The sequence below is a fragment of the Poecilia formosa genome, unplaced genomic scaffold, assembly GCF_000485575.1.
Source record: "Poecilia formosa unplaced genomic scaffold, Poecilia_formosa-5.1.2 Scaffold286, whole genome shotgun sequence".
Taxonomy (NCBI): domain Eukaryota; kingdom Metazoa; phylum Chordata; class Actinopteri; order Cyprinodontiformes; family Poeciliidae; genus Poecilia; species Poecilia formosa.
Window position 1 is genome coordinate 596,114 of NW_006800225.1, and position 22,262 is coordinate 618,375.

At 37.9% G+C, this 22,262-nt stretch overlaps 1 protein-coding gene and 1 long non-coding RNA gene across 6 annotated transcripts in view; one reads left to right on the forward strand and one right to left on the reverse strand.

The window, feature by feature from the left end:
* The window catches only part of LOC103151580 (ras/Rap GTPase-activating protein SynGAP-like), a 64,939-nt gene that overhangs the window by 28,961 nt on the left and 13,716 nt on the right, over window positions 1–22,262 (reverse strand). For 4 of the 5 annotated variants that reach the window (XM_016681586.1, XM_007571727.2, XM_016681587.1 and 1 more), the window contains 3 exons: window positions 17,101–17,204; window positions 4,549–4,637; window positions 4,335–4,456 (listed from right to left, as the gene is read on the reverse strand). In XM_016681586.1, coding sequence (XP_016537072.1) covers window positions 4,335–4,456; window positions 4,549–4,637; window positions 17,101–17,200 — 311 coding nt within the window. In that variant the 5' untranslated portion in view covers window positions 17,201–17,204. The remainder of the gene's footprint in view (window positions 1–4,334; window positions 4,457–4,548; window positions 4,638–17,100; window positions 17,205–22,262) is intronic. The other variant, XM_016681588.1, reaches the window with a different exon arrangement.
* Window positions 14,050–16,996, forward strand: LOC107838615 (uncharacterized). Its single transcript, XR_001664701.1, has 2 exons — window positions 14,050–16,502; window positions 16,606–16,996. It is a non-coding gene; the product is annotated as an uncharacterized LOC107838615 (long non-coding RNA).

The window sequence follows — 22,262 nt, forward strand, 5'->3', positions numbered from 1 at the left end:
GTGTGTGTGTGTGTGTGTGCGTGCGTGTGCGTGTGGGTTTGTTTGTAATACTTTGTGGGGACGATTTTCCTGACATATACTACATTGTGGGGACCAGTCGCTTGGGTCAGGGGTCAGAGTTAGGGCTAAGGTATGAATTGAGTTTTGGTTGGTTAGGGTTAGGTATGTGATGGTTAGGGTTAGGAAAAGGGTAAAGGTAAGGTTTAGGCTGTAGAAATGAGTAGAAATGAATGGAAGTCAATGGAAAGTCCCCACAAAGATAGCAAAACAAACGTGTGTGTGTGCGTGCGTGCGTGCGTGCGTGTGCGTGTGTGTGTGTGTGTGTGTGTGTGTGTGGTTGTTTGTCCTTGGCACGTTGTGTCAGATGTCCTTTATTCACTTGTGCTTGGTTTTAAAATTGCTCCATATCCTCAGCAGGACAATGTAGTTTTCCAGCATCATAAAAAGGCTGCAAAGCAGCAGAACCTAACAAAGACACCTTGATTTCACACAGAATATGGCGCAACTGCAGGATGCCCTGATGGGTAAGAGGTGTCCCGAGGTAAGCCTGCACAATAACAGGCAGAATGAGTTATTGTTGTGGCTGATGCTTAGTGCTAGAAAACAGCCTGCAGTGGCTGCTGCTGTGCTGATGGTTGGAAAACACACTTCTCTGATTTGCTTTCCCCCCTTTCTCTTTTAAGGGCAAATGAAAAGTTAGTATTTTAGTAGCTCTGCAAAGAAAAAAAAACAGCAATGAACTGAAAGGTTGAAGAGAGATGACATTAAAGATGGAGATATGAAGCTGATGATGACGTCACAAGCTTCTGATAGTGGCAGCATTATGTTGTGGAGCTGTTTGCTGCAGGAGGGACTGGTGCACTTCACCAAATAGATGGCATCAAGAGAAAATACCATTTTGTGGAAATACTGAAGCAACATCTCAGTGAGGGAACTGCAGCTTTCATGTAAACTGGTCTTCCAAATGAGGAATGATCCCTCTTTGTCCAGTTTGTTACACAGGGGCTTCAGGAAAATAAACTCAATGTCTGATCATCACAAAATATTGATTTTAGTTCCATAAAAAAAATCTGTGGGCAGGGCTGAAAATAAAATACTGCAGAGAGGAATGAGCCAACATCTCAGCAAACTGTTGTGAGAAAAAGGAAAGTTAAAACACCAGAACCAAGTCCAACAGTTTAAGTTAACAAATGTAAGTTTCAGATTTAAAAAACTCATTATTCTGCTCACTAGCAAATACAAATAATTTTGGTAATCCAACTAAAGCAGGGAAAAGGTTAGTCTAAATAACAAGCTGTAATGCTCTTCAGTATAACTTATAATCATTTTGTAAATCCATATTCACTTTTGGAGTTAAAAACCAACATCCAGGTAAGTTTATGTATTTTAACATGGTGTCTCTTGAATCCTCTTTATCGTGTATTTTAGGTTGAACTGGTTCTACAGTCCAACCTCACAATTCTGTAGTCTTTTCTAGCATCTTCTCTTCAAAGCAGTCAGACATTCCTGCAATCTTTTAAAGTGGACACTTTGTTATTATTTTGTTGAAGCTTGATCTAGAAATCGTCCTGGTGCACAGAAGATATGTCACAGGGTACATGCCTTGGGAAAAACTGGTCTAATCTCTGTGGTGGAAGTGGATGCACAGGGGTGAACCAAACTGAAGCACTCTGTGAGAATAAACCTTTTTGTTGAGAAAGGATGGGAGTGTTATCATCTCCGTCACTGGCTCCCGAATCATTTCAGGGTCAGGTGAATCTAACTGAAGCTAAATAAGAAGCGGCAAATTGATTTGGCAGCACACATAGATTTGAGTACAGTACCAAAAAAAAAGAAAAAAAAAAGGCTGGTCAGTTGTCGGAGATTCAATTTCATCTCACACAGACTACGATAAGGGAATGTTTTCTCCCTCATCGTGTTTTCTTATTCGAAAATGTGAAAATGTTGAAATTTAAGTTGGATTATTTTTTTTTTGTAAAAAGGCAGGAGGATTGACGGAAACAAACAAACAAACAAAAAAAAAAACACCTGATAAAACAGTTGATAAATATGCAGATTTAATGCCGATCGTCGCTGAATAATCATGACCGCCGCGCATAAAAAGCGCTCTGATAAAATCGACAGACTTTGGCAGCCGAGCCAGAGCAGCTGCGTCGAAAAGCTCGAGTGTGAAGTTGGATGCCGAGGGTTTACAGGAAAGTCAACTTAACGCTGCCGAGTGAATTAAGCGTGTGTGGGCAGGACTCAAAGCGAGCTGTGCAGGCAGCTGTCTGAGGCAGCGGTGAGAGGGGCGCGCCGACTTAAACCCCAACATCATTTAGCTTTCGCTCACAGGCTCCATCCCTGCTGCTCCCCCCACACACACACACACACACACAATCCACAGGGCTAATTTATGATTCATTTCGAAATCTGAAACACTGCATTTTAGCACACGAGGTTTTCCCACATCCTCTGCTAAATTACACTTTCTTCGTTTTCCCATGTCGGACATCCACACCAGCCCCAAATATGTCTGCAAAGCGCCTCCTGCTGAGACGGGAAAGTGTGCTGTCAGCGATACATTTTTACTCCCTCTTGACATTCTTGTATTTCCCATATGGGCTTCGTGACTGGATTGTGTGAAGGTTGCATAAAATTTTGAAGCGCGAGATCCAGCTGAGGATGTGACCCTCCTCTCCCCCACACACACACACACACACACACACACACACACACACACAAAACAAGAGAAGAAGCCTGTCATGAGACGCTCCAAAGCTGCTGCATCTCGACAAAATGTAAAAAAGAAAAAGGGCTAAATAAATAAATAAAAGTCTCAGACACAATAAATATAAGCATTTGGTGGAAACAATTCCTCTGGTGTCACTAGAGCTTCACTTTGTTTCTATTTTTTTATTTTTTTTACATAATTAACTTTCATTGTGAAAGCATAACTGTTTAAACTTCTTTTATCAAGACAAAAAGTATCACAGATGCATATCAAATTATTTAACCGCCCAACTGCAAACTAGTTTTAGTTGCTCATTTCGTTCAGATGTTTGCAAAAAACACATTACAAACCAACAGTTTAAATAGTTTGGAGAGATTTTGTCCAAACTTAACACTAAATCAGTCAATATCAATGTCATTTAGCACAACTTGGACACAACAATAATCTTTTCCAGCATCCCATCGGATGACTTTTTGAAGTAAAATTTAACTCCCACTGGGCCAAGAGAAGCAATATTGCTTGTTTGTCACTTGTGTATCAGATTTTGTCACCAGAGTCAAAAACGCTGAACTGACTGCAGAAAACACTTAGGCCTTATGGCAGCAGTCACTGAGGTTTCAAATCCAACCAAAGAACTCTGAGATATGCACCACAGCTAACCTAAAGACACAAGAAGAGTCAGCTACAACTTGCTCACAACTCTACTTATTTGTAGAGTTGTGAGCAACAACTTTACAGAAAGGAATGATTCATTCCTTACTGTACAGGAATGAATCAAAACCTGAACTTTTCATGCCTATGGATCAGTAGTGTGCCAGGAAGACGACGAATAAAGCTCACGCTAAACAGAATTACAACCCTGGAGTAAAGCACATTGACGCTCTGGGATTTCTCTTCTTCCCCTGGTACTGGTAGCCTGCAGTGACTGCAAAGCAGACAAATTCAACAAGAATCCCACGGTTCCCAAGCTTATCTCGGAGTTCATCAAGGCTCGGTTTCAGAGAACGTCCAGCGCTGCTTTCATTGTCTTTTTACTTAAATTCTACTGAAAATCTCTGGTGGGATTGGAAAAAGGTTGCGACAGCACGGAAACCGAGGAATGTAAATGAACCGAAGCCCATTTACCTGCATGTGGAGAGCTTAGATTCCTCAGAGATCCCGCCAGACTCTGCAGTCCAGTTATGAATCACATTTGCAGCAGGTCAAAGGAACAAAAGGTTGCTCTTTTTAAGTATTTAATATGCTGATCTTGACGGGGTTGAATAATTTTGAGGCTGGTATTTAAAACTGACATTTTGAGTTGGATTTGAAGAAAGCATTTGTAGAATTAGTCGAGCGCTTCTTGTTTTATTTATTATTTTTGGATCTAGCATGTATGTTTTGCAGAGAAACCCAACTAGCAGTGGGGGCTGAATAATTTTAGGTGCCACTGTAAATGTTGGCCTCTCAAAACATTTTGACTTTTTTCCAGTTTTTGTCGCAGCCCAATCAAACAACATCTGGGTGCTGGTCTATGTTGGGACCAAAGCAAGCCAGCAGTGAAGTGAATGTTTTAAAACAAAACTCAATAAAAACCTGAAAGTTATTTTTGTTTTCCACAAGTCAAACGTGCAAAACTTACCTCTCTTGGTCAGCACTACGAAACCGGGGCAGAATCATCTGCTTGAAGCTGCTGGTCCGGTCCAGCTTCGGCTGGCTCTTCGCCCTCTTGATGGAGCCCTTCAGCCTCCGATTGAGAAAACTCTAAAGATTAAACACAACAAACAAAGATCCCATAAACACCTCAGCGAGTCTGTACCAATGACGCTCGATCTGGTGTTTTTGGCTGAACTCACCGGCTGCCTGAAGGGCTGAGGGGTCGTGTTAGGAGGCGTCTCCATACTCGACTGTCTTACAGAGGCAAAACTTGCCCTGCGGGATTGGTCTGCAAGAGGACAATGTCATGAAAAACAGTCATGAATAAGATTTACATTGTCTAACAAATTAGTTGTGCTCTTTAATGTTCTATATTATCTTTTAAATCTTAATTATAAATGAAGGTCTCATTAAGATAAGACATATTTTAATTCACACAGTCACTGTCAACATGATTGCAAGATTTCAGTGCATTTTTATGGTCTCTTAGACTTTTGATTATTTCCAATGAAAGTTTATCATTGAACACTGTATTGTTCATCACATCGAACATAAAGCGTCTGACGTAAAAACAAAAATATGTATTTCAACAGTTTCCAAATGCATAAACAAAAAGTCTATTCAAGTTGCTGCGATTAACCATGGTTTTATCAAAGCTGAGTTAAATTTTAGGAACCACACCATCTGGCTTTAATCTATGCCAGAACTTTACAATGAAGAAACCATTAAAATTGTTCTGACAACATGAAGTAGGCCAACAAATCTCAAAGCAACACATCACAGCCACATCTAAACAGATAAGACAGAGAAGATAAGACAGCTTTATTGCCATTCTACGCACAAGGCGGGTGGTACAAAGACATTTTCTTGGCAGCACTCTGAAATACAACAAAAACGTACAGTGAAAGAGTGGGTTGAATATAAAAGTTTACACTTAGGGTACAACTATCAGCATGTCAGAGAAAAACAATAAATCAAGTCCAGAGTCAGACACGGTGGTGGTAGTGTGATGGTGTGGGACTGCTGTGCAGCTTCAGGACTCCCGCGACACAAAAAGCTAACTGTCGCAGTCAAAAGGTGCTTGTACATATCGACTGTGAGAAAATGATCAACATCAGGCCTAGGAAATGTTCTGAACTGCACAGCTTAGTGCAGAATTATGCAAAAGAAAAGTTGATGCAAGAGAAATATGGGAAGTGAAGCCCACAGTCTGTGATGACTCATCTGGATACCTATAGCTTTAGTCTGTCCTTATGCTTGCACAAACTCAGCAACATGGTGATGGATCTATGAAAGTATGAGCAACTATCTTTAGGAAATCTCAGCTGACTCTTTTTCTGCATGGCCAAGAAAGATGATGTCAACGTAAACCTAAATCAGGAGGTTTATTTCTCCTCTTCCATGCTGTCAAAAGGCCGGCCTAAGCAGGAATTTAAAGATAACCACACAGTAGTGAGTATTTCTTACACTTACTAAAGCTCTACAACAGGTAAAATATGTTATTATTGTACTGTGAACTTTAAGATGCTGCTTCTTCCAGCCACATATTGTGGAATATGTTATACTTCTTAAAAAGACTTTAATCTCCATCTTTACCAACAAAGAAAGAAAGAAAGAAACAAAGAAAAGAAAAAGGAAGAAAGAAACAACCTTTCAACAGCCCTGCTGGACGACTGATATGAAAAACCCCAATACCTCATGGACAATTAGAATTCAGAAAGTATGAGGCAGCATTTATGCTAAACAATGTAATAATTATCAAATAGTAAAAAGGAAAAAAAAACAGCATTTGTCATCTTCAGGTTGGCTGGCAAGTTTTAAATAAGTGATTTCTTGATTTAACAGGTCAGTCAGTAATCTGGCCTGAGGGTGGTTTATGAAATCAAACCTGAAAATGTTATTAATCAGCTTAAATTTTGGTTTAACAAGGCAGTGAATTATATTTACATATAACACCTATTTGGTCACATTTACTGAGGAACTAGAAATATTTCAGAGGGCCTTCAGATTAACTAGCGTAGAGCTAATTGACTGAACAGAACGGATGCCACTTAATCTGCATTTCAAGATTTATTTATAAATTTAAACATCCAATTCACCCTCTGCCATAAAACACAAATATGCCTATTAAGTACAAATGTGAGTATAAGCTCAAATTCTTGAAGTATTTCCTTAATTCCTGCAGTTTTACACCTGGATTATTCTGGTTATGTAATAAAACGTGCAGATTGATCTGTAATGTCTCGGGGGGTTTGTTGTTATTTTTTTTAAATCTAGACGCAGGTCTCATATTGTTTTTCACTCCACGGTTCTATTTTCGGCAGTGACTGATCTGATCTGTTGGGGTTTTGTCTTTTTTTTTTTTTTTTAGAACTTGGCCATTACCCTGAGGAGCTGTTTCATCCTTTTTTTTTCTTTTTTGCAAAGAGAATCAAGACACGCTGTCATCCTATGATTTTGATTTCCTCGCTCTCAGTGCCTGTAAGTAGGCTACTTTCCAGGTTCTATTCTGAATCACAGCTAATTGTTTGGTACCCATGGTAACAACTCCAAGGGCTTCTACTTGAAGTGTAAAAGATATTGGCACAAAAAAACTGCACAGCAACGATGATAGAAAAACACCAAGCAACACACAGCAAACAGTTGCATTTCTGCAAACCAGACGTGCAGAAAGGAGTCATCAGACGTATCAGCAGGCTCTGAGGGGCAATCACCCTCCGCTGGGGGGAAAGACTTCAGATTTTTATGAGTGTGTTCATGTGGAGCTAAATCACAACACAGCAAATCAATTGAATGACCTTGCGGAGAAAAAAAATAAATATATATTTAATTTTTTTTGCGTGTCTATAGTCGCTCGCAATGAGGACCGATTAAAGTAAACATGACATATTAGAACACATGGATGTGTTTGGTCGGGCCATTCTGAATGTAAATTGCTCTCAAGACGGAGCGTGTGGGTGGCAACAGCCTCTAGCTAACTATGATACAGAGAGAGAAAGATGGAGAGAGAAAGACTAAGAGTGGGTGTTAAAGAAACAGAGTCAACCTTTATCATGTCTAATAATAAATGTTGGGAAACTTTGCATTTTTGACACTTTTGTACCTAAAATAGTGCATGAACAGATATCGATTCCACGGTTTTTAATAGGATAGGAGACATAAGAACTTTAGCTAAAGTCTAAGATATTGCTTTTAATTGTTCTGGATTAGAATGTGACTACATGATTGGGTTTGAATGAGAATAATCTTAAATTTAGGCACAAATGGATTGTGCAGTAGCACTAGATAAAATCAGCTGAGACCAAAAACATGCAACCAAGAGGCCCAACGGTGACTCTGGAGTAGCTGCAGAGAGCCGCAGCTCAGGTGAGCGAGTTTTTCGATTGGAGAACTTTTACCTGTGAACTCCACAAAATCTGTCCTTTGTGAAAAAGTGACAAGCAGAAAGTCACTGCTAAAACGAAGAAGTAAGAAGTCCTGTTTGTACTTTTCCACAAGCCATGTAGGGAATGCAGCAAACATGTAGAAGAAGAAGGAGCTCTGGTCATCTATGCATAACATCAGCCATGCAATTTTAGTATTACGTACATAAACTGTCTATTGGCCCTGAACTTGTGTTCTTATTTCTGTCTTATTTTTATTATTTAGCCTATTTTGTGCTTGATTTTCTTTTCTCTATATAATTAACCCTTCCAGACTGAACGTAGCGCTGAAGATCCAGCCAAATTTGCAGTACCGTAATTCCGCCACACTTTGTGCCATCTGAGAAACTGCACGAAGTGCATTTCTAAAAGGGGACACGTTCCATTTTCCAGCCAAATCTCAGGTTATCATGGTAATAATTTCACCCTCGCCGTAGCAGGGAGTGAAATTAATCTGAGGGGCAATCTTTTAATAGACGGTAAATTGTGAAAATAACTTGCTAGATATTGAAAGTTTCAGTTGTTATGGATAAATAGGCAAACATATTTACTCACAGGACATTTAAAGAACTGCATACAATTAAAATAAGCAAAAAAATATCCAGCTGGACGTTTGAAACTTAGGTCACAAAGGGTTAAACTGAATTTAAGTAAATTGAATTTAAACAGGAATTTGGAAAATAAACTTGTTAGATTAATCATACTGTTAAAAACTAATGTACACAGTTCAACATCAATCATTCAATAAACCAGAGACTCAAACAGTTTAAGAACCAAACCAAAGAATATTGTATATAAACTATTTCCATACCAGTGGTGAATTTGTGGGTCACCAGAGACTTTCTGCAGATCAGAATAATTACTTTAAGAAATGCACAAAAAGGCAAGCAGTGAATATTGAAAATGAGATGTTATAACTGCAGAACAAAAGTGTCATTTCTGGCAGGTTCTGATCTAAAATATGTTCCTGTAGAGGAGGCAGAAACGTTATTTAAACTTTAATTTGGGTAAAGCATCTGGACTTCCTTAAAATATTTTAAAATTAAATGTTGGATCCAAAAAGGCAACTTTTGTTTCTAATGCTTCCAAGCAGACAGAACCCATTTAATCTTAACATATACACAAATCCATAATTTATATGTAATAACTATACAATTGGTCGAAGCTTTATGTACTGCAATTACAGGTCTTTATGCAAATATGCCTGAGTAAAAATGTATTCTTTTAGCAACTTCAGTGGTGCTAAAAGCTGCAACAACATGCAAAGTTGATTTTCCAATTATTTAAATCCCTAGAGAACTATTCCCACAAAAACTGGCATATTAAGATGAACTAAATATGATATTTGGAGAGTATCAGTATAGAGGAGTGGGGGGTTTTAAACCACAAAAGTAGCGAAGGAAGTCCCTGTCCTCAGGTCTTATTAAAAACAAATCTCAAGATTCGACATGATCAAGTTTTTGCACCTAGCATAGAAGCTGTTAACCTTCTCTCTCCGTTTCATTTGCTCACAGCGTTATCGGAGTTTTGGGTTCTCTGGAGAAAACTGCAGAGTCAAAAATGAAATTCTGGCCCAAATACCCAGAGAAAAACAGACGGGTTTCAGCTGGGTTGGGTTATTACTGACAAAATGCAACTAAATGTGTCCATTTTAGCAAAGTGCAGTCAAGCAGCTACATGCATTATACGTCTTTAACCCCCAAAAAACTAAATAATACTTAGGTAAATGCTATTCAGGTAATAGATCTGAGTAAGACTGAAACAGATTTCATTGTGGCTGCCTGTTTTGTTGATGTTGCACTCTAGCTTGAATGGTGTATTTCCAGTCACAGGCCACAAACATGGGATCTCGGTGTGACTGGTCTGGAGCATCTGACAACAACAGGCCTGCAGTGACTCACAGACAGGCCTGCTGGGGCAGATACTGCATTCATGTCACATGGAAGTGTCTGTAATTGCCATATTCCATCTAGCAAACACAGTTCATGATAGCAGCTAACCAGCAATTATGGGAAAACAATTTGCTCTTTTTCTGATGGCTCCAATCCGCAATGTAGGTCAATTAGGTTACCTTAAAATATATTTTCTATCAATCTCCTCTGGTAATGTAGCTTTTGAATTCAAATTGCAGTGCAAAAATTGTAATTATTGAAAATGCAAATTGAAGCCAGACGTTGATAATGACCCCGAGTGAAAATCCACTCAGGAATAAAAACAAATACACCTATAAATTTATATTAAATGAAAAGAATTTCCTTCTTTTCACCTCAGGAATATTGCCTGATTTAGAAATATCTTTTCCAGGAGTGAATGTGGAAGAAAAACTGATCCATGCATTTGTTACTTTAAGTGTTACTTTGTGAACTTAGTGTAAACATAAGTTCACAAAATTTAGTGCAACTTGCTGGGTCTCAATAGATAGAACACTTCTTAAATTAATTTAAATAATTAACCAAACTTATCGCAATGTTTGATTAATTATAATGCATGTGTGACTGAATTGAAATGACTTGCTTATAAAGCGCCTCAAGATAACATTTGTTTTGAATTAGCGCTATGTAAATAAACTGAAGTGAATTAAATTAGTTTATGTTTAATAAAGGAATGACACAGGTAATAGTGAACATATCAAAATAAGCTCTACAAAGGCAAAGAAAAAGCCAAGAGTAGCTGATTTTTGTCAGTATTTCGAATGCATTTCTGCTCTCATCTGCAAATTATTTTGCAGATACAAATTAAATTGTCGCCCAGCTCGGTCTGATGGGCTATAAAAAGGTTTCTCATTACCATGCTTTCACAAAAGGAGCATCTCATTATGATTAAAAGCAAAGACCTCTCAAGACCTTCAAGCCCCCCTATCATTGCAAAACATACTGATGGAACTGGTCATGGCCACATATCAAAATTTCTCACCCCATGTGGTTTTTCTACGCACACTGCACAAAAACTACGTTGAGACTAGTTTCCAGTTTGCTACGCAACATTTTGACGAGACGTTTGGAAATATTGGGAGGATATGGAATAGTCTGGTCAAATCATCAGAAAATATAACTCTGGATGTGATTGAAGAAAAGTGGGACATGGGCTGAATTTACATAATGTATATCCAATCTTATGAACCTTAGCGCTTTAAATCTAGTGTCATTTTCACCCAGCTGAACTGACAGTTATATTACTTTCACTTTTATTTTTTACGTGATGGAAAGCTCGGTTTGCAACTTGGAGTGCCCAAAGGCACACAGGAAGCTGGAACTAAAACAACTTTTAGATTGTGTGACAACTACTTTCTCCACTGATCCGCAATGACAGAGTTCATCTAATTAAAGGAAGGATGAAAAGAAAATTGTACAGGGACATTCTTTATAAGAATCCAAAAGCCAAATATAAACTTTGATTTCAGAGAATAAAACTGCTGGACTCTCCCAGTCAATAACGTGTCTTGAATTCAATTGAAAATCTATGGAAATAAATAAAGATCGGTGGACAACAAAAGAGGCTTTGCTAAATTATGTTCAGTTCTGTGTCACACAAAACTTGATTTAGAAGCTATTCTGTTTTGATTTCTTTGTATGAGGAAAACTGTTTGATTTCAGCATCTGCTACGGATTTTGTCATTAGGTTCCATTACGAATATTTATATGTTGTTGGCTATTATGAATCACAGTGTTGACAGATGCACAACTTTGCTTTTTTCACTCTTTATTTCTGGAATCGTATACATTACACAATGTTCTCTCAGAATTAATGAACAGAGACAAAAGCAATAAACGACAACACAAACTATGAATAATTGAGACAACTAACGTTCTCTCGAGGCACAACAGTCACATGAGTGGTTTTCTAACTGCATTGTGACTGACGCCTACAAAAACTGCCCCCATATAGTTGGCTGTGACTCCCACATATCTTAGCCAGATGTTGAGTTTGCACGAATCTTGAGGGTTTTTCTAATAAATTATGTTGGATTTTCTGTTTGTTTTTGATGAGATTTGCCAGCAACACCCACCTCTTGGATGTTTGACAAATTTTCCTCTGGGAGCTAAAGGCCTCTGGAGACCACGGTGGAACACGCGTTCTCCGTACCCATTTCTTATCCGCGAATAGACTGAACTGTAGTTCATTGCAATTATAAGTATTAAGACGTTGCTTTAAAATAGCCCAAATATTATACATCTTTCTGTTTGTGATTCTGTTTGCTGCTGTTGCCCATTTGAGCTGGCCTGAGATGCTGTGAGGTGAATTGTGCCTCTCTTAAGCTCTATAATACAGACTTACACTTGTATGTAAACCCAAACCAGATATAAAAATACTTATAGCACTATCACACTATCTGTTTGTTGTATCAGTAGCTTTAAGTGACTTATAATGACCCAAAGAAATGATTTAATCTCATTCAACTTTATGCAGACACTCAGTCTGCACTAGTGAAGATTTACTCCCCTCGTCATGCTGCATGCGCAATATCACTGGTATGGCAGAGATTAGCCTTGTTTTATAAGTAATTCAGTAAATAACTAGTAAAAAAATTGAGAAAAATCATAAACGGTGTCTAGAGCATTGAAGTTTTATCTGAAGATGGTCAGGCAATTTTAATGATAAAAACAGAAAAATGTGGCATCAAAATTTAATTTAGCTTCCTATATCTCTAGCACAAAGTCAGCTGTACACCCCCTACCCAATTACACACACAATGCGAGTAATATTCTTATAATACTTATAAACACAAATTAATTCGCTCCAGTTTAGACTACTGTCAAGCAAGTTTTCAGAAACACCAGCATGTGGCAAGATAAGCATTACTTTGGTCTCCTAACATAATAAATTTGCTAATGGCCTAGCTAAAATTAGAAAGCACATAGATCACTTATTTATCAAATTCATTTCACAGTTTCTGCAGATACGTGCCGCACAACAGCTTCATATTTCTCTCCAAGCCAGAATCTTGCCACCAGTTATGTAAAAAAAAAAAAAAAAAGTCTGATGAAAAGAATTGGAAGAGCTCGACTGTCACTGGAAAAAAAACCCTGTTAAACCTGAAATCAGTCAACAATCTGAGGTGTTAAAATCAATGCAGGTGTGTGAACGTCACTGTTGGGTTATTGCTAAAATGATTCAGCATTTTATGACGAAAATAAACTATCAAACCCCTAAATTTAATGATGAGAAACTGAAATTGGACAATGCAGGACGTTGTCATTTAGAGATGAAAAGTGAGCAATGTCAATTCTTTAAATATAAAGTCTTTGCAATAAACAGCTTCTGTAACAAAAAAGGAGGTAGCTTTGTATTTGTGTTTTCTTAGGTTACATGAGCTTATTTGTAGCAAAGGTATCTCAAAAGTCTTAAATATCAGCAAGGTCAAAAGAGGAGTTTGTGAGAATCAAAGATGAAAAAAAGAAGCCAAAAGCAGAATAAAATCTGAAAGAAAGAACTATTAAGACTTTTTGTTTGTTATCAAAACTAATCTTAATTATTTATTCAATCCTCTGAAGATATAAGGATAATAAATTTAAAAGCTCATCTGAACTACAATGTCAAGTTTTACGTTTAGGATTTCAGTGTTTTCCAAACTTTCATGGTATAAAACAACCTATACTTATTTTGTTGTTCTTCAGTTTAAATGATCCAGGTTTTTCAAGGTTCTAAAGTGATTTAAATCTAAACTCAGGGGTAGAAAAAACAAACCACAAGTCTTACGCTGTGATTATTTATTAAACAAAAATTAAGCCGAAATAGATTTTGTGATAATTAATTCAAAGCTGAGATTCAAGCTAAACAGCCGAAGCTTTAGATTTGAAAAGAGGTCAAGTAACTTAATGAAAATCACTGTAGAGATTTTATTTTTTTTAAAATGCTTTGTAATTATGTTCTATTGTTATGGATTTTACCTGAACAGCTCTACTGAATATTAGGTTCTCTATAACTAATATAGTAATTATCCACTAAAATACTTCATGTGCAATTATTTGCAACGGCTTGAGCAGGTTTGAATATTAAAGTACAATGAGTGAGTGTTAATCCTGCTTTGAACTACATTCAGAAAGCTGACACATCAAATAACTACCACTTTATTTATTTTCTACTCTTTATTTAATGACCACTGAAAACAGCAACGGCAGGAAAACGCCTGCACACACCTGAACGCAGTTTGTTAACTTGCTTTGTGTGAAGACTAGTAATGATTTGAAGCTCCTGTTTCTACATCTGGATGTGTTGTGATGTTGAAGATTTGGCTAGACGTGGAAAAAAAAAAAAAAAGGCTGAAGATTACCTGTCAAAACTGAGCCGCGTCGAATCTGAATGGCTCGCTGCAAGCCATATTTTTAGACCAAGTTGGTCCATTCAAAGTGACAGCTTGGTGTTATGTCTCAGTTTGAGTGGGTAGTCACTGCAGGTATCCAAATAAATGTGCTTAAGCAGAGTAAAAAGTGTTATACATCCACTTCTGGTGCAGAAGTTTCAGAAGAGATACCACGAAGTTTGGACAAAAAACAAAGAATAAAAGTGTTTTTCCACTTGTGTGGGATTTTTTTTATCCTGAACTCCAGTCTTGAATAACTCAGACTAAAGTGGCTATTCTCCATATTAAACTCAGCAATCTTTACAATTTGAAACCAACCAAATAGGTCAAATGTGCTGAAAGTTAAAACCGCATAATGAACAGAGCTGTCCAATCGGCATGACTGACAGGAAGAAAACCGCCTGGCAACCACTTAGTGGCTCTTTGACAGGCCAGCAGCAACACTCCAGGGGGTTTTAGTATGAGCTGCGATTTACAAAACACAGACTGAAATTGTGGATGCCAAACGCGCCACAGCCGTTTAGAGGAAGAAACGTGAAGGGATTGCATCTTGCAGAGCCTTTTAGATTCTAACAAAACCCTCAAAGGGTAACAAACCCCTAATGTGAAGAAGTAAACATGGATGTGAAAACGTCTTGAACTGTCCAGTTTTGTGATAACAGTCTTCCAAAACAAAACACAGAGGTGCAATAGTGTGGTGAGGTAAAACATAAAACTGTCAAACGTAGTTTCAAGGGATCATGAACTCTTTGAAATACCAAGAGACTTTGATGGATTTTAGCAGCAAATGGAAAACAGATTAGCAGAATAAGGATGCCAAACAAAAGTGGTTCACTATGAAATAATAAACATTTTTTTAAAGGTCAGACAGAGTTTAAGTCCGGTAGAAAACTTACAAGATCAGATTAGCATAATAAAGGACACAATATTCTAAAAAAAAAAATCAAAAGAGATTGTGAAAGTAGGATTGATCAATGATCCTAACTCGATGCTCGAACCAGGGAGAAAACCAAATGCTACTCTAGTGCCAAAAGAGAGCATAATACTGACAGCATGGAGCGTGCTGCACATCAAAACAGTGACTTTTAAAGAAAGTAAGTTGGACGATTATATTTATATAAATTTAAAAAAAAAGCTCCACCTCTGGCTGTAGTCAGAGCCACTCCGGCGCTATGTTTAGAAACATCACTGTAACGAGGTAAATGCACACTGCACAGAAGAGGCAGAGCAGCGGGATTTAAAAGAAGTGGTGGGTGGAGGGGTTCAGGAAGAGGGGGCACTGTGGGCGGGAGAGATCCACAGAAAGAAAAAAAAACCTGCAATCAGTCTGAATCCTGACAAGCTTTTTGAGAAAACTGGCTAAGCTCACAAACACAAAACAAAACAAAAACAAAGTTTGGACTTGCAGCGTTTTGTGACCAGCATTTCCTGAGCGAGAGCTCCGGTGAAAATCCTCAGCAGCCTAAATAAATAAGCAGAACTCGTTTTCTATCATGTGTTTTTTCAGCATTCCTGTCTTCCTCCTGCCTGTTTCTATGCTTCTGTGTGTGTGTGTGTGTGTGTGTGTGTGCGTGTGTGCGTGTGTGTGTGTGTGTGAGCTCCAGCCAAAGGGGAGTGTGGCCTCGTTGCCATAGGAACATGCTTGCTAGCGTGTGCACTGCTCTCCATCAAACTACCTTCATTTCTGCTAATTTATTTAGAAGCGTCATTACTGTGCTTGTGAATGGATGGATCCAAATGAAGTAAGTGGAGTCAAGCAGGCGTGACTCTACAGACGTACCGAGGGGACGACCAGATACGGGAGGAGGAGGAACCTCAAAGCTACAAGCAGCAACAGATCAACGGAGGTCTTGTTATGATGTTGCACAGAGATGAGCGTTAAAAAGTGGATAAAGAAATGGATAAAACATAAAATAATAAACCAAACAATAGTGCAACACATCAAAACGTCTCTCTTTAACCCATGAATGTGTAATGCATTTAGTAAATCATTAGAATTTCTTGCTGATCTGTTTTAAATAAATATTTTGTTCCATCGTTTAACTTTTGTCTGAAAAGTGAAAGGTCAAGGTGAGTTTTGCACCGCTCTCCTCCTCAACCATCACTGTAGTACAATAAAATATTGAATGTTTTATTAAGTAGTAATAGTAGCTATGCTAACATTAGCTTGCAAATCACATTGTGAAACATGGGGAGCAGAGAGAGACAGAAAGGATGAAGTAAACACCCAGAAAATAAAGTCTTATTGCAAGTAATTCAGAACGTTTTTAAAGCTGTTCATTCTTTCTGACTACAAGCATTGTGTTGTTTGTTGTTGCCCCCTCCCCTAGGTGGCGCCACCGGCAGTAAGATTCCTAAACTCTGGTATGAGTTAAGAGGCTCCCGACATCCATCCTGCTGGATTACATCACCGAAATGCAGCTCAAACAAGGTAAATTCCCAGAGTAGCTGGAAGCAAACAAACAGTCTCTAGTTTGTTTCTGCCTTTCATTTTTAACTGGTATTTTTAATGCTTTGATATTACAAAACAACAGGTTTATATGCTGCGTCGACTGTCCTGGAGCCAACTGAAGACGACGTTTTAATCCACGGATGGGAGAAGGAAGACTTGGAGTCTATTAAAGAGAATGTAAAAAGGGAATGGCACTATCTAACCCAGAGGATGGTAACATAAAACAGAAGGAGTCTGACGATGTGGGGCTCAGAGGAAACGTGACGCTCCAGTGGAGGATACAGGGAAAAGGGTATATAAAAAAAAACAAACTTCAATACACAAAGGGAGTTTTTCTGAAAAAAAAAAAAAAAAAAAGACTGAAAAGTCATGACATGAAAAGCAGAAGTCAGACAGGCATTAAAAACCTTTCACCACTGAAAACAGAGCAAACAGCAGCCTTGCGAATACATATAAAAACACAGATAGAGAAAAACCTCAGCGGACCACAAGGCACGGACTGGAGGACGAGGCTGGGCAACGACACAAAGCTGACAGGAGCAGAGAAGCAGACGGGTTCGTGTCTGGACTGACTCACTTGGCGTCAAAACTCCCGGTCCACCACAGCAAACCTCCGCTTGACCAACCAAGCCAAACTGACCCTGATGCGGCAGCCACGTCTTTGAAGAAGTGTCCATGCAGCTATATGGCACAGACACAAGTAGAGTTCGCACTTTCAGTTTTAATGAACCAACAACCTCAACAGTCACAGAGATTAAATAAATAAATAACATGAAATGTAAAAATGTATATATAATTTTTTTAAAATGCACTTTTTAACCTTGGCAGATTTGGTTGTTGTCACAAACTTCAATGTGTTTTAATATAACTTTATCAAAAAAAAACAAAAGTGGTGTGTAGTAATGAGGTGGGAGGAAAAGGATAAATGTTTTCATACTTCTAAAATGTGCATTTGTTTTCACTACCCTTTAGTCTGATACCCCTAAATAAAAACCAATACAATAATGCATACAAAGCACTAGTAAACAAACAGTTTTATGGAAACCGAGGAACGCAGCAGACAAGTCAAGATTAAACTTGTAAACAAAGCAATTTCTGAGAGAAAGTAATGAAAAATCCTCATGTGGTGGAAGATGCTCTCGTTACATGATTTAACTTTTTGGCCTCCATGGAAACTGAAACCACATGTCACTGATCACATCATCCACATTCTGAGACGTGGCGGCGGTGGCAGCATCGTGCTGTGGGCAGCCAGATCTTTAGGAGGGACAGAAAAGCTGCTCAGAGTTGACAGGAAGCTGTAAAAGATTTGAGTGTGGAGCAGATAGCCAAAAGCTACAATGAGCTGGTCAGGGTCAAAGGTCACCAGCTGCTAGGCTGTAGTCCAGACCTTCACAAAAATGCATTTCCTTGTGGATCCTGGGCAATGAATAGATTTTGACGGAGCAGTTTCAGTTGAATCTGTAAAGTCAGTTAATCTTGGAAGTCACTTTTAAGCCGTGCAACAGTTTCCAGATTTACAGCTGCTCAGTTATGGCTGCGCGCGCATTGACAGTGTTTACAAAAAATATTCAGACAAAAAACAAAAAAAAACATTTAGTGTCAAAGTGAAAACTGGTTTCTTCAAAAATAATGACAGACATAATTGAATAAACATTCCTCTCCTTTAAAGTGACTGACCGATTTCAACTGAGGTCCAGCCAAGTGGTGTTTGTAGTCTCACAATGAGAAGAATAAAGATCATCCGAGTGTAGCGAGTGTGTGTCAAGTGAGTTTAACCATTACAACAGTGGAGCATAGTGGTGGCAGCATCATGATGCAGAGACGCTTCTCAGAAGGCTTGGAAAGGTAGAAAATAAAACAAATGAAGCAAAACACAGGAAAATCCTGGAGGATAATCTGCTTCAGAGAACTTTTATTTTCCAGCAAGACAATGAGCCAAAGTGTCCAGCTGAAGCTACACTGGGTTGAAGACAACAAGGTGGAGGTACTAGAGTGGCCCAGTCAAAGCTCAGACCTCAATTTGATAGAGCATTTGTGGCTGGGCCTGACAAGGACAGTTCACACAGCCAATCCCTACAAAACCTGACAGAGCTTGGAAATATTTACAAGGAAAAATTGAGGATGCAAATGCAAACCTGACTCAGGCTTATCCACACAGACCCTGTAGCTGCATCCAAAGGAAGATATAGTAAATATGGAGGTGAATATTTATGCAATTATCTATTTTATGTTCAATATTTTTAATTATTATTTTGTAGAAATCAGTTTTCACTTTTTTTTTGTCAAAACCAAATTTTGTTGATTGATATGCAGCAATAAAAGGGGAAAATATCCAAAGGAGTGAATACTTTGTAATGCACACAAAGGGAGAGAAAACCCAGCAAGCAGTGAGGTGAAAAAAATACTAGTTTGACAAAATTATACCATAACTGAATTTATAAAGGTCAGCTCTGAAATAAGAAAGGTTGTCATGGAAAACTGGACTTTTAATCCAAAAGACTCAGAGCTGTCCTAACTTATGTGTTCAGAGACGGGGGCGATTATTAAAAAGCCAAACGGCTACCGTCAAGAAAAACAAAATCAGGTATACGTGTGAAATAAAAACAACAAACACTTTTTATATCAGCATCAGTATGTGTTTTTTTTTTGTAGTTCCAACACATATTTCTGATCGGAGTCGATCACCTCAGAGGGTGTCAGACACATCATCGATGGTTGCAGGATACCGGCCCCCATTTCAACACATCAAGCTAAATGTCTGATTACCTCTTCAGCATCCAATCAAGTTTAACACAGTCCTGCTAATGACTCCATTATTAGATTCGAGTGCGTTAAAGCAGAGACACATCTTCGCTGGAACCTCCAGGGATCTCCGACTTCAGCCACATTCCTGCAACTTTTTTGATGCGTTCCTGCTCAAAAACACGCCTGAATCAAGTGTCTGATTTACAGATAATCACTCATTCGTTTTATTCAGATGTTGGAACAGGGATGCATATAAAAGTAGTGGCTGGAGTTGGAGAAGCAAAACGTATGTAAACCAAGGTTCTGAACACTTCCTTAGTTTAAACATTAATTACACTTCACTTCTTTTTAAGGCTTAAGAAATATTTTTGTTTGACTATTTGTAATTATTTCCTCTTCTTTGTTACGCACTACTTTGTGTTCTCTCACATACAGTTTTCTAAATACATCGAAGTTTGTGATTGCAAAATAAAATATGAAAATGTTAATTTTTGCAATTTTTTTTTCTAGTGAGCAGTAAGTTCCTCTCAGAAAAGCCGATGTTCATCTGACTGAGTTGAATGAAATGACTTATTAGAGGTATAATCAGTCCTGATTGCACTGTGAAACATTGTGTTTTTCATGGAGGTTTTTCTACATGCAGCCTTTTATAGTTGCCCTTTCCAAACTAAATGTCACCAAGCTGCTCAACCACAAGCTGCTACCATGATTAATTGATAAGCATTCCTACAGACACATCAGCGTTTTGAGATTCCCTTCTAGTCATGTTAGCAGGTGCGGGAAAACACTCTGCTTTGAATTTTCACTTGTATCCGATGTGATGTTTGCTTTAAAAACAGCTCATTAAAATGCAATATTCTTCTCTTTGCCTACTGAGAAATCCAAAACCATGATCAATTTATTAGATGTTGAATATTTCTTGTGTCTGGAGCGTTTCTGCAAAACGCAGAAGACTTTGGATCTTTAAACAGCACCGAGTGAAATCATTTTGACCAGAAGTGTCTGACAGCTTTTCAGCTTTTAGGTGAGAACATTTCACCGATGAAATTCTCACAGATATCAGTTTAAAGTAGTTCAGGTTTTCTAACATCCAATTGGGATTTGGATCAATATCTTGAAAGTGTGATTATTAATCCATAAATTCCAACAATTCTCCACCGAGTTCAGCATTTTGTGCACGAAAATAAGGCTTACTAGTTGTTATTATTAACATTTTATTACTTATTTTATGTTATTTAAAGTTGTATTGAATCGGTTACTACCGAACAAACCTACGCAACAGCAAAGTCCTTTAAAATTGGCCGACAACTATTTAGAAATCATAAAAAAACCGCAGAAAGGTGCAAGTCATGTCAGCGCTGGGCCATTTCGAAAAAGATTTCCGTCATGGGAGATGTGTTTCTGTATTCTTCTGTCTTTTTAGAAGGACATGGACAGAAAATTCTCCAGACCCAAAACAAAATGGACCATTTGGACTGTTATCATCAACAGGTCTAAATGCCAAGCTTTGTGGGAATACATCAGGGCGCTAAGAGAAGGAATGCTGTCATTCTTTGCTGAAAGACAAAATGAAATCTCTTTAAGATGGCTCTGTTTCTCTGAATATCCACACATATTTCATTATGGTTGATATATAGACATATTTTTTTAATATTACAAAAAGAAAGACAGGAGAACTAGATGTGGGATGCTGTCCTAAGTTGTTCCTTCCACACAATGCACTTCTGGTTAGTAAAACATTCAAAATCACCTTATTTTATTGCACATATTAACACCATGAAAGAGGAAAAGAGAGAGAGAAAAAAAATAAATCTTACAAGACATTTATACCAGCAGATCTTTGGGTAAAATATTTGGGAGAAATTTCGCCTTAAAGTGTCACCATCATCTTTTATCAAGACTTTGCGAACCTAATATTTAAAAACTGAAGCACATTAGCAAAACATTGAAGCTCCTGTGAGATACTATAGAAAAATTGCACAAATAAATGAAATAATCCGGTTTTTATTGCTTAGGTTATTAAAATGAAAATATCTTTTGTACACACATGAAAACATGAGAACCTGACCTACTGTAGTGGCCACATGGGCAGTCAGAGAATCGGATCGTGTTGAAGTGGAAAGATTTTTTTTTTTTTNTTGAAGCTCCTGTGAGATACTATAGAAAAATTGGCACAAATAGATGAAATAATCCGGTTTTTATTGCTTAGGTTATTAAAATTCAAATATTTTTTGTACACATCAAAACATGAGAACCTGACAGACTGTAGTGGCCACGTGGGCAGTCAGAGAATTGGATCGTGTTTAAGTGGAAAACCTTTTTTTTATTTTGCTGTGCTTTGTCATTCTTTTTAAAAGTCTGAATATTCATTTTGATCATAACCTGCTGCATCTTTAAATATCTACTTACTTTGATGATGCAATGCAAACATCTGCAACGCAACCGAGAAGCTTTTATTGAAACTCAATAAACACTTTTTTGTTGGTTTTTGCAGCTCAGGTCTAGTTTCTGAGAGGTGAACATTCTCCAAGGAAACAGCGGAAAAGCAGGCACAGACGCAAAGTTCGGACAGAAATCTACATTGTAATGTTTACGAACACACCAGATTTTACCTTTTACACACATTTATCTGCGCTCAACTAGATCTATATAATATGGGGTTACATTAAGCTGGAACAACCTCTCATCACACCCCGATGCTGTCCTGAACATTCAATGTATGACTTTAGAAATGATTCAGAAGTGTTGTGCTCAGAGAGGCTTGTCTTGAAAGTAACATTTTTTTAAATAACCCATGATTAGTCACCACTTGACATGACTAACATGGTAAACCCGATATAATGATTAAATGTTGAAAATCTAGCATGTGAATTTTTTTTATCTACAATAAGAGATTGTTTACATTTTTGCTGTCCAAGGAATGAAACTGAGGAAGTAACAGATTATATTCCTTGTTGGTGGAAAAGTGAAAAAATGGCCACAAATTCTCCA